Source organism: Bos indicus, chromosome 3 (assembly GCF_029378745.1).
Source record: "Bos indicus isolate NIAB-ARS_2022 breed Sahiwal x Tharparkar chromosome 3, NIAB-ARS_B.indTharparkar_mat_pri_1.0, whole genome shotgun sequence".
Classification (NCBI taxonomy): domain Eukaryota; kingdom Metazoa; phylum Chordata; class Mammalia; order Artiodactyla; family Bovidae; genus Bos; species Bos indicus.
The window spans coordinates 113043334-113055435 of NC_091762.1; the positions used below are offsets into that span (position 1 = coordinate 113043334).

At 53.1% G+C, this 12102-nt stretch overlaps 1 protein-coding gene across 1 annotated transcript in view; it reads left to right on the forward strand.

Annotated features, from left to right (window-relative positions):
• Positions 1–10213: 10213 nt before the first annotated feature.
• Positions 10214–12102, forward strand: part of INPP5D (inositol polyphosphate-5-phosphatase D) — a 137398-nt gene continuing 135509 nt past the window's right edge. The window contains exon 1 of the mRNA XM_019957928.2: positions 10214–10522. Coding sequence (XP_019813487.2) covers positions 10389–10522 — 134 coding nt within the window. The 5' untranslated portion in view covers positions 10214–10388. The remainder of the gene's footprint in view (positions 10523–12102) is intronic.

Below are 12102 nucleotides of genomic sequence, written 5' to 3' on the forward strand. Positions count from 1 at the left end.
TGCTAGGCTATAGGAATAGTATTCTGGCTTTAAAAAGAACAGCATGGTAGATACAAAGAAAAGGCTCCATGAAATGTTCCGCAACATCGCTACGTGAAAAAAGCAAGGTGTACAATAGGGTCAAAAGAAAAGACCTACAAAAATATGCTTGTGTATGCACAGAAAGTTTAGCAAGAATACATAATATGCTGGCCCTGGGCCAGTGGGGGGACTTCCCTGGTGACTTAGATACTAAAGAATCCGCCTGCAATGCAGGAGACCACTTGCAGTGCAGGTAGACGCAGGTTCGATCCCTGGGTCAGCAAGATCCCCTGGAGAAGGGAACGGCAACCCACTCCAGTACTCTTGCCTGGAGAATGGACAGAGGAGACTAGTGGACTACAGTTCATGGGGTCACAAAGAGTCGGACACGACTGAGCGACTTATACTATACGCACTGTGACAGTGGGTGGGGTATGTGGGCGGGTCTGCCACGGCAGGAAAACTTATTTTGCATTGTGCTGGCTGACTTTTTACTCTATGAATGTGTTGCTTTTCAGTTAAAGAAGAAAGTCCGTCTCTTCCTCACGAATCCCAAGGGAGGAGAGCTGGGCGAGGTGTCACCTGGAATGCCACCAGCCATCTACATAAAGCCAAGCTGCCCCGCGGGACTTCACACACACCCTCAGAACCAGCGCTGTCTTTTTAATTTACTTAATCTTTATTCTCATAAAAGTAGTATGTGGTCATAAAGGATAAAGTAGAAGGAAGATTTGCCGCCCTACTCTGCGGTCTTCGTATTTGGTGATTTCTCAAGCTAAAGCTTTTTCCATAGCTGGAATCAGCATCTTCAGTTTCCTGAGTTTTGTTTGTTTTTCTCTTGCTCTCTTTTTACTTAACACTGTATTATGAATATTTTCCGGTGTCCTTAACAATCTTACCGAAGGACCCTCATTGTTTTCGTGGCTGTGAGTGTCCGTCACCCAATTCTCCCCAAAGCTGAGCTTCATTCTTCCCGATGGCAGTTCAAGTCCATTTGATTTTATGGTCCGTTTCATCTCCAGCAGAAGGGGAGAGCGGCTCACTGCCAGGCCTGTGGAACTCCCAGGACGTCCTGCAGCAGAGTTCATGGACTCTGTGAGGCCTTGGACCCCTGGGGAAATTGCGTCCCTCCCTGCTGACCTCGTTAGTACAGGAATCTGTGAACAGAGACTCTTGGAAAGTGACAAGCTGGGCAGCAGGTCACACACAACTCCCGGGCGGAGGGTGGAGTTCGAGGCTCCCCCTGGTGGCGGGGAATGACAAGGCTCGGAATCTGACCCCTTCAGGTTATTTCCAGAAATGACCAGAGTCCTGCCCTCTTTCAAACCAAGGTTGATAAACCAACAGCGAGTGTCGCTGACGCTATCTGCCGACTGGAGCCCCCACTGCTCTGGCTCTCCCGGCAAGACGGTCCCCTCTGAGACCCTGGCCAGGCTGACAGCACCCACCTCGTCAGGCAGCTTACCTAACTCCACAGACCCCAGACGTTTATGCCCGAGTGAGGTTTGTGCCCTGGCCTCCTCCTCTGTGTGTAGCTCAGGGCCTGGTTTGTGAGGGGATGGGGGGTGGGGGGGTGAAGGTGGGGGGCTGGGCGGAGCTGTGAGCCAGGTGTCATCTTCCTGCCCTTCAGGAGGCCTGAGGCTTAGGGGCCTGGGAGAGGCCCAGCCAAGCGTTCTGAGGACAGCTGGACCCAAAGGGAAGCCAGTCAGTGTCTTCAGGGGCCTGGGGAGAGGATGTGGAAAGGTCCTTTCAAAGATGCCAACCGCAGAAGTGGAGGAGTCAGCAGACGGGGGAGCCGGGGGTCCGACAGACCCCCAGAGCAAGTGGGGAGGGGAGCTGGGAGAGAGAGGGCTGAGCGGAGAGGAAGACTTCCTTCCCAGCAGAGGGTCGAGGGTATGATCCCTCCTAACAGTCATCTCTGGCCTTCGATTTGAGAGGGGCCCATGGCGGGAGGCTGGAGAAGGAAATGGAAACCCGCTCCGGTATTTTTGCCTGAAAAATATCCCCTGAACAGAAGAGCCTGGAATGCTGCAGTCCCCGGGGTCGCCAAGAGTTGGACACGACTGAGTGACGAAAACAGCAAACAAGCATGAGGGGAAGTGAGTTAATCAGGACAGAGGAGGGCGTCACTCCTTCCCAGGGGGCGCTGACCCCCTTGACCTGGACCCTTGGCACCGAGAGGGATGGTGCCTGATCACCGAAGGCTCGGGCCTCCTGGTCCTACCTGGTTCTCTGGGAGTGGCCACTCCACCCCCTCCTACAACCCCAAGATGCCTTTGTATCATGTCTGCTGCTACTGCTGCTGCTGCTAAGTCGCTTCAGTCGTGTCCGACTCTGTGTGACCCCATGGACGGCAGGTCTGGGGTGAGGGAAATTCACTCCTGATTACACCGGCTGAGTGAGCAGCTTTCAAACTTCAAAGTCAATACTTCAAAGTATTTCCTTCTGTGTTTCCAGAGAAACAATGCCAGTGCGATGCAGGTACACAGAGAGATTTATTTTCAGGAATTGGCTCACATGATTGCAGAGGCTGGCAAGCCCCAGATCTGCAGAGTGGGGCTGCAGGCTGGGGACTCAGGGAGGAGCTGAGGCTGTGGTTTGAGTCTGAAGGCGGTTTACTCACTGAATTCCCTCTTCTTTGGGGAACCTCCGTCTTTTTCTATTAGGGTCTTCCACTGATTGAATGAGGCCCACCCGTGCTATGGAGAGCAATCGACTCAGAGTCTACTGATTCAAAGGCTAATCACTTCTATGAATATCTTCATAGGGATATCTAGAATGTTTGACCAAATATCTGGGTACTCTGGCCCAGACACATTGACACATAAAACCATCTCAGCTCCCTTTGTTCTTGGTGACTCAGTAACCACTTTCACTCCCCCACTTCCTTCCCATAAGACTGTATGGTTGACACCAATTCTGCCAAGGCTGGTGGGGACTGAGGAGCCCTGGGGTACCGTAAAGAGCTTCAGTGAACAGAGGAGGGAAAGGGAAACACGGTGATTAATACTTAGAAATATTGTCCACCATGTGTGAAGTGACCTACATCTCTACCTCCTCCTCCCCACCCCTCATCCTGACACTTGGGACTCCGTAATCCCTCTCCTCGTCTAACCCCTTCTCAGGCCTCGAAACCCACTCTGCTTCCTGTCCATGGTGGAAAGACCCCTGGACAAGTAGCTTCACGGTCCCACGGGATCATCGCACCTCTCTCTTGGCTCCTGTCTCTGTCACTTGCCACCTCTGGAAATTTCAGAAGCAGAGTCCCTCCGATGCCTTGGCACCTGCCATGGAAGTTCGTTTCTTCAACACTGAAGTTTTGTCTGTTTTTTCCAGAACTTCTAGAGATGCTCTATTCAGACGCTCTGTCCACCTTTAATTGAGTCGTTTGGCTTTTGGACATTGAGTTGTATGAGTGCTTTGCGTATTTTGGACGTTAACTCCTTGTAGGATTTATCATTTGCAAATATCTTCTCTCATTCAGTAGGTGGCCTCTTCGTGTTGTTGACAGCTTCCTTCACTGTGCAAACGCTTCTTAGTTTGATGTAGTCTCATTAGTTTATTTTTGGTTTTGTTTCCCTTGCCTGAGGATATAGTGCCAAGAAATAGTCCTGGTACTGATGTTAGATGGCATCGTGCCTACATGTTCTTCCAGAAGTTTCATGGTTTCAGGTCTTACATTTAAGTCTGTAACCCAGCAAACGATTTTTGTTGTTGTGCATGATGTGAGAGAATAGTCCAGTTTGATTCTTTTGCACGTAGCTATCCAGCTTTCCCCAAACCATTCACTGAAGAGGCTGTCTTCCATCACTTTGAATACTTCTTGCCACTTGCTTCTGGCCTACACAGTTTCTGCTGAAAAGTCTGCTGATTGTCTAACGGGAGTTCCCTTGTATCTAAATAGTTGCTTTTTTCTTGCTGCTTTTAAGATCATCTCCTTACCTTTCATCTTTTCCATTTAATTATGATGCACCTTAGCATGGATTTCTTCAGGTCCATCTTATTAGGGACTCTGTGTGCTTCCTGAACCTGTTTCCTTTCCCAGGTTAGGGCTGTTTTCAGCTGTTATTTTTTCAAATATGTCCTCTGACCCTTTCTCTCTTCTTCTTCTGAGGCTCTTATAGTGTAGCTGTTATTATGCTTGATATTGTCCCAGAGGTCTCTTAAACTATCCTCATTTTTTTTAATTCTTTTTTTTAAATTTATTTGATGAATGTATTTGGCTGTACCGCTCTTAGTTGTGGCATATGGGATCTTAGTTCCATGACCAGGGATCAAATCCAATGCCCCCTGCATTGGGAGTGTGGGGCCTTAACCGCTGGACCACCAGGGAAGTCCCAAACTATCTTCATTTTAAAAATCCATTTTCTGTCTTCTGTTCAGCTTGGGTGATTTCCACTATTTTTTCTTTCAGATCACTGATCTGTTCCTCTGTATCATTTAATATACTGCTGATTCTTCTTAGTGTGTTTTTGTTTCAGTTATGTGTTCTTTAGTTCTTTTTGATTATTTTTTATGTCTTCTAACTCTATTGAAATTATGTGTTCATCCACTCCTCTCACATCTTTATGACTGTTACCTTCTATGATCTTTACCTTGAACCTGTTATGGGATAGACTGCTTATATCCCCCTCGTTTAGTTCTTTTTCTAAGGTTATATCCTGTTCCTTCATTTGGTACTTATTCCTCTGTCTCCTTATTTTCCCCAATTTTCTGTGTTTATTTCTGTGTGTTGGGTAGGTTGGTTACCTTTCCCAAACTTGGAGAAGTGGCCTTACACAGGAGATGTCCTGTGGGGCCCAACAGAGAACTCCCTTCTGGTCACCAGAGCTTTATGCTCTAGGAGTGGCCCCGAATGGCTGCGTGTGCCCTTCTGTGGTAAGGCCAGGTACTGAGGCCATGCTGGTAGATGAGGCTGGACCCCAGCCCAGGAGACTGGAAGTGCCTGGGCGACACCATGCCTTATGCAGTGATGTGGGCCCACTGGAGGACAGGGTAGGCTCATTCCATGGCTGGCTGTGCAGCCCGGAGGGGACTGGGGCTGCTGCTGGCCCTCTCACGAGTGGGGTTGGGTCCCTGCATGGTGTCTGTGTGGCCCAGGGTAGGGTTAGCTGGGCCTGGTGCCAGCTCACTGGTGGGTGGGCGTGAGTCCCCAACACTGATGCGCTAGAGGGAAGACTCCAAAACAGCTCCTGCCAGCGCCAGTGTTATTGGGGTAGAACAAGCTCCCTAAAATGGACTCTGCCTGTGTCCCTGTCCCCAGGGGGAGCCCCAGTTGCCTGCACCCTCTCTGGGAGCCTCTCCAAGGTCAGCAAATATGTCTGATCTAGCAGGGTCCTTTCAAACTACCGCCTCTGCACTGTGTCTCAGAATATGTAAGATGTTGTTACATCATCTTGTGTGTGTCTCTTAAGAGCAGAGTCTAGAGCCCTCTGGCTGTCCTGAACATAAGCCATGCTTGGCTTTCAAAACTGGACATGCTGGGGGCTTGTCATCCCAGTGCAGGACCCTTGTGCTGGGGAGACTGATGTAAGGGTCAGACCCCTCGCTCCCTGGGGAGGGTCCCTGTGGTTGTGACAGTCATCCCATTTGAGGGTTGCCGACCCGGGGGGTGTGGATCTCAACTCTGCTGCATCTCTACCCTTCCTGCTCATCTCATCGTGGTCCCTTCTTTACATCTTCAGCTGTGGGAAATCTGTCCTGCTACTCTTTAGATAGTTGCTCTGTAAGAAGGTGTAATTTTGGTGTGACCACGGGTGGAGGTGGGCTCAGGGTTCATGGGTGGAGGTGGGGAGGGGTGGGGTGGGATGAAGGAAGGGAAGGGGAGAGACATGATGAGGAAGGGAAGGAGAAAGAGAGACAGGGACACACAGAGAGTGAGAGAGAGACAGAGGCAGAGGCTTCCTACTCTGCCATCTTGCCTCCTTTCTTGTTAGCATTTTTTGGCATGCTCTAGGTAAGATCTGTGGGTACCAAGCAAGCAAAGGAACAACCTCAGAGGGGATCCCTGGAAGCCACTATTCACAGGCGGCACAATGGATGAAGCAGTGCCACGGGTAATGACATAAAGGAACAAGGTTAGAAAATGCAGAGGCAGGAGACTGACGTCTCAAAATGAACAGGTTCTGAATGCCACCGGACTCTGAATAATAGCAGCCCCGCTCCCCTCCTCTTGCTGGATGGGATATAAAATCAGCCAGATGCACTTGACAATAAAAAACAGCACCTGAGCAGGAAGAGAAAGACATCACAAAGACTCTTCTAGGATGCCTATTGGACACAGAGCATACATAATTATCTCCTCTCTGTCCATTATTCTAAACTGTCATTGAGAAATCCCTACCTTACATGGCTCCCTGAATTTTAAAAGACAAGTTCTAATGAAATTGCTTCCATGTAGACAGAGGCCCTGCAGAAGGAAATATTTACTGAGGCCCCATTCACCATAAGAGCATTTCTGATCTAGAAGCTGGGGTTTTCTGAACATCAGGGGCAGAAGGGCTGGGGGACAAGGAAGCTGACAGTGTCAGATGGTTTAGGTAATTGGGTTGGGAAGGAAGTGAAGACGGGATGCGTGGAGTCCTGCCCCAAGGCCACAGAAGCGGAACCCAGAACCAAGATCCCCTCCAAAAATTGACTGAGTCCCTTTGTAAACCTTCCCAAAAGTCCCCCACCACCCCCGATCATCACCAGCAGGCTTCCTGACTCCAAATTAGGCAAAAACACCCACCTCAGTGATCACCATATAATGCCCTAACCAATCACCTAATGCCAACCTTCCAGCAGGAATTTTCTTTGTCTCGAGGCTATAAAAATGGGCTACTAACCCACAAAAATTGTCAGCTCTCCCTGGTCTGTCAGGAGGTTGGCCTGCTGTGCTTGCAGCGCCCACATTGTCTCTGCTCTCTGTTCATAATAAACTCACTCCCTTCTGAAATGCTCTGTGTCTGGAAATTCTTTTCCAACCTGCCTTCAGACTATCATGACAGGATCAGTTCAGTTCAGTTCAGTCACTCAGTCATATTCAACTCTTTGTGACCCCATGGACTGCAGCATGACAGGCTTCCCTGTCCATTACCAACTCCTGGAGCTTACTCAAACTCATGTCCATCAAGTCGGTGATGCCATTCAACCATCTCATCCTCTGTCTTCCCCTTCTCCCGCCTTCCATCTTTCCCAGCATTAGGGTCTTTTCCAATGGGTCGGTTCTTTGCATTGGGTGGCCAAAGACTGGAGCTTCAGCTTCAGCATCAGTCCTTCCAGTGAATATTCAAGACTGATTTCCTTTAGGATGGACTGGTTGGATCTCCTTGCAGTCCAAGGGACTCTCAAGAGTCTTCTCCAACACCACCGTTCAAAAGCATCAATTCTTTGGTGCTCAGCCTTCTTTATAGTCCAACTCTCACATCCATACATGACCACTGGAAAAACCACAGCTTTGCTAGACACACTTTTGTTGGCAAAGTAATGTCTCCGCTTTGTAATATGCTGTCTAGGTTGGTCAGAGCTTTTCTTCCAAGGAGCAAGCGTCTTTTAATTTCATGGCTACAATTACCATCTGCAGTGATTTTGAACCCCTCTGCCAAAATGTCTCTCACTGTTTCCATTGTTTCCCCATCTATTTGCCATGAAGTGATGGGACCAGATGCCATGATTTTAGTTTTCTGAATGTTGAGCTTTAAGCCAACTTTTTCACTCTCCTCTTTACTTTCATCAAGAGGCTCTTTAGTTCTTCTTCACTTTCTGCCATAAGGGTGGTGTCATCTGCATATCTGAGGTTATTGATATTTCTCCCAGCAATCTTTATTCCAGCTTGTGCTTCTTCCAGCCCAGTGTTTCTCATGATGTACTCTGCATATAAGTTAAATAAGCAGGGTCATAATATTCAGCCTTGACGTACTCCTTTTCCTATTTGGAACCAGTCTGTTGTTCCATGTCCAGTTCTAACTGTTGCTTCTTGACCTGCATACAGGTTTCTCAGGAGGACATGACAGGATGGACCTTAAAAATTCGGGGAACATGGATGACATGTGTGTGTCTTGTATGTTTTGTGTGTGTCAAAGGGAAACCACACTGGACCAAATGGCAGGGACAGTCCCGCTGGCCACCCCGACCCTGCTGAACTATGGGACTCAGTGGGAACAGGGGTGAGGAAGGGCAGGTGGGAAGGAGTGTTGGGGGAGATCGATGTAAGTGGAAGGGTCTTGGATGTGCTAGAGGGTCTCTGTGGATAAGCTGGTCGACGTGCTATAGGGCCAGCACTGTGGGCGGGTCCTCCTGAAGGACCCTGGAGGAACCTGGGGGCTTCGAGGGAGGAAGCTGGCGGAGCTCGGCAGGGGAATGGGGAGAAGGCTGGGAAGTGTATGGTGGGAGCATCCCAGGAGCAGGTCTCTTAGCCCCACCTCGGTGGCCCCACATCTAGCTCAGCCTTGATACAGGCTTTCTGAAGACTTGGGAGTTTCTTCCTTGGGTTCAGACAGAGGAGCAAGGGAGGGGGCATTGGTGGGGGGAAGAAGCGGGCAGTGGTAGGGAAGGGGAAGCTCAGAGCAGCTGGGGGAGGAACTGGCTTTGAGGTGAATGTGGGGACCAGGGAGTTCGCTGGGCTAGGTTTCCAAAAGGAACTGCCCTTAGAAGCCAAGAAGGCCTGCCGGAGGACGGCCACGCCTTGACCATGCCCATGCCGGACAGGACCCCAGAGATGACCCCACAGGGGTAGCAGCCCACCTTCTGGGGCCCCTTTAATGGGCCCAATTTCCCCCGCCTCAGGCCTGAGTTGACCATCTCCTCCCCGCTCCCCGCCCTCCTCCCCTCTTCCCTCAGGCGGAGGTGAGCCGAGTCCAGGATTTAGGAATCAGAGTGCTTAGCTTTGCTTTTCAGAATCAACTGTTGTGGGTGGCAGGCACTGGGGGCTCCTGGCACACGTGAGTTCCTCTGGGGCTGCTCTCCTTCAGGTGGAGAACAGGAAACCGAGACCGAGAGGGAGAAGGAACGAACCAGCTCCTGCAGCTTGGATGCAGAGGACCCAATTAGAGTGGAGGCTTGCCTGGCCCTGGTGCCTGGATGCGGCTTCTTCTGTCATGTCGCAGGGTGGCTGAGGGCTGAGACAGGATCGGGGGTCTTGTGCAATAGGTCTGCACCTTCCCCTTCACCCTGGGGCACTGACACGAGCACTGAGGGCTCCCCGTCTGGGGTCCAAGCAGGGTGCCCACTTCAGAGCCCTCAGAGCCTGCTGATCCTGGATGGTGGTCCCCACCTCCCCAAAGGCAGCCCCCGCTTTGAGCTGTGGACCAAGGCAACCATGCCCGGCCACCTCTACCTCCAACTCCAACTCTACCTGAGATGTGGGACTCGGGAAGGAATGCCATCCTTGCCAGGTGGCCAACTTGCCCAGGGATAGGGGCACATGCATGAATGTCCCAAGTGTCCCAGAAAGATCCAGAGGTGTCACCCTGCAAAAGGTCCATGTCCCGAGAGCCCTCCCAGCTCCCTCTGCATGTCCCTAAGCTGGGCCACAGGGGTCAGGATGTGCTGCCCTGGAGAAGGGTTGCCACGGGCTCCCGTATACCTGCCAGCCCCCGCGATGGGTATAAAGTGTCGCAGAGCTGTCCCAGGGGAGCCCATGGGTGGTGTCGCTCAAGGTCTTCCCAGCTTCTGGGGCTGAAAGGTGCCCAGGTGGCTGTGTGTGTCTCATTATGAGTAGGGGGGCTCGGCTGGTACCCCCCTCAGTGGGGGTCGGGGAGCAGGCCTCAGCCCCAGTTGAGAAGCCCGGCCCTGTGAGCCTCTGACCTGCGGGCATGTCGGAGGGAGTGGACAGAGAGGTGGAAAGCTTGGGGGTAGGGCAGAGGGCTGGGGTGGACGTCCTTGGCGTGGCCACCCCACGTGGGGCATCGGGTCATGGGCCCCGGAATGGCTAACGCTTGGGCCTCACTCCTTCAGAGGCTGGCCCTGAGCCTCCTGATGCCAGAGGAGCTGATAGATTCCCCCAGGAGGGCTTAAGCTGATATTTGCCATGCCAGGGACTGAGACGCATTAAAGGAGGGAGCCGGGGATGGGGGGCACGGGCGGGGTGGGCAGGGGGTGGGGTGGTGAGAGGGAGGGGCAGCAGGCCGTGAGGGGGGAGGTGGAGGACTGTCTTGCTTGGGCTCTGCAATGAGGAAGTTCTCTGCAGCTCAGCTTCCTTTCCCTTGCCGAGTGCCTGAAACAGGAAGTCGGTCAGCGAGCGGGTGGCAGGAGCAGCAGCAGCTGGGGCGACTGAGAGGGAACCCACGGAGGGTCGCAGCACAGGAGGGCCCAGCTCCCCCGTCGGCGCAGCGTCCGGTCCAGGGGGGAGGCCACCCGGCCCGGCCCCAGGGAGCCCCGCGCCCGCCATGGTCCCCTGCTGGAACCATGGCAACATCACCCGCTCCAAGGCAGAGGAGCTGCTGTCCAGAACGGGCAAGGATGGGAGCTTCCTCGTGCGCGCCAGCGAGTCCATCTCCCGGGCCTACGCGCTCTGTGTGCTGTGAGTACCCAACCTGCCCACGCCGGCCTGGCCTGGCAATGGAGGTGTTGGAGGTGCCGCTTGCGCACAGGGCAAGCTGGGTTGGGGCACGCTGGGCCCCTGCCCTGGGATGGGGTTGTTTCTGTGTCTAGCGACCTTGCGCTTCCCAGGTTTGTTGGTGGGTCCAGCTGAGGCCTGTCGGGGGACCTGCTCGGCCTCGGAGTTGGGGTTTTGAGAGCAGGAGCCCTCCAGGGCTAGCCTGGGGTCTGGGCCGCACACCCCAGCAACCATCAAGCAGCAGGACCAGGGGCTTCCTTGAGGTTCCAGGGACCAAGGCAGGAGGGGGGTGTCCACGGCCTGTGAGCCGGGCGGAAACTCAGGGCTCCGTGGTGGTGGGAGTGTTAGAAAGCAGCTGGGTCAGTTCAGGTGTTGGTCAAAGATGCACAGCTGGGAAACAGTCCTGGAAGAACGGAAGTGGCAAGAGAGAACCCTTCCTGTGCCAGAGTGTGGGACTTTGGAGGAAGCTGTTGTCTGGGGAGCCGTGAACACGGGGAGTCGCTCAAGAAAGGATCAGAGGCTGTATCTGGGGCCCTGGGAGCAGAGGAAGTCATGTTACCAACAGCAGGAGCCACTTCTCACCCGTCCAAGGCCCTCAGCCGTGTCCCCACCTTTTGAGGCCTCTCGGCCACCATCGACTGCCCCCCCACCCCCAGTTCTGGGATGTTGCTGAATGCGCCAGTTGTCCTAAAACTGGGGAACCGGCCACTTGCTGACAGTTCCTTTTTGTAACACCCTTCTCCACCAATGTCTGAGGGAGGCCCTTGGCCCTGCCACTCTGCCACCCTGTGGTCTAACCATGCCCTCTGGGGCCTTGGGCGTGATGGGGGAAGGGCACGTTCACCTGCACCTCTCAGGTAGCACCCCTGGGCTTGCAGAAGGGTCCCTCTGAGCAGGCAGACGCTACCGCCATCCATGCAGGAGGGGAAATGGGTCACGGGTCACAGACCTTATTTGGAGCTTGTTGACTTTGAGTATTTGTCTATGCGTCAACCTATTTCAACTTCGCGACAATCTGAAGTGCAGGTCCTTTTCTTGGCTGCTCTTGCAGATGAGGAAATTGAGGCTCAGATGGGTTAACCAAGGGATGACAAAGTCAACACTGTCCGTCCCCAGAGGCTGCACCCAGACAGACAGACGGCTGCTGCCACCCCAGTCCTGTACCTGTCAAGTCGGTGTGAGCCTGGGTTCCAGTGGCAGCGAGAGAAGACAGGGTGTTTACCAGGGTGAACTGGGACTGTTTAGAAATTAACCCAAGCTTTTAGCTGGCCACCTGGCCCGAGGTCTGACTGCATCAGAGCCTCGCCCTCCCAAGGCCAGTTTCCTGAGTCCCCAGTTCTCACACCCGGGGTAGGGGGAAAGGGAAGCAGACCTAGTCTTCCCCACAGGCACAGCCCCTGTGGGGACCCATCGACCCGGGCGTAGAGACAGTGGGGACATCCTGATCTGTCTCCCCTCAGCCCACGTGCAGCTCTCCCCTCCCCTCAGAGACCTCGGGAGCTTCCAGGCTCCAGCTCACTAACCTTCACAGCAGCCCTTTGACC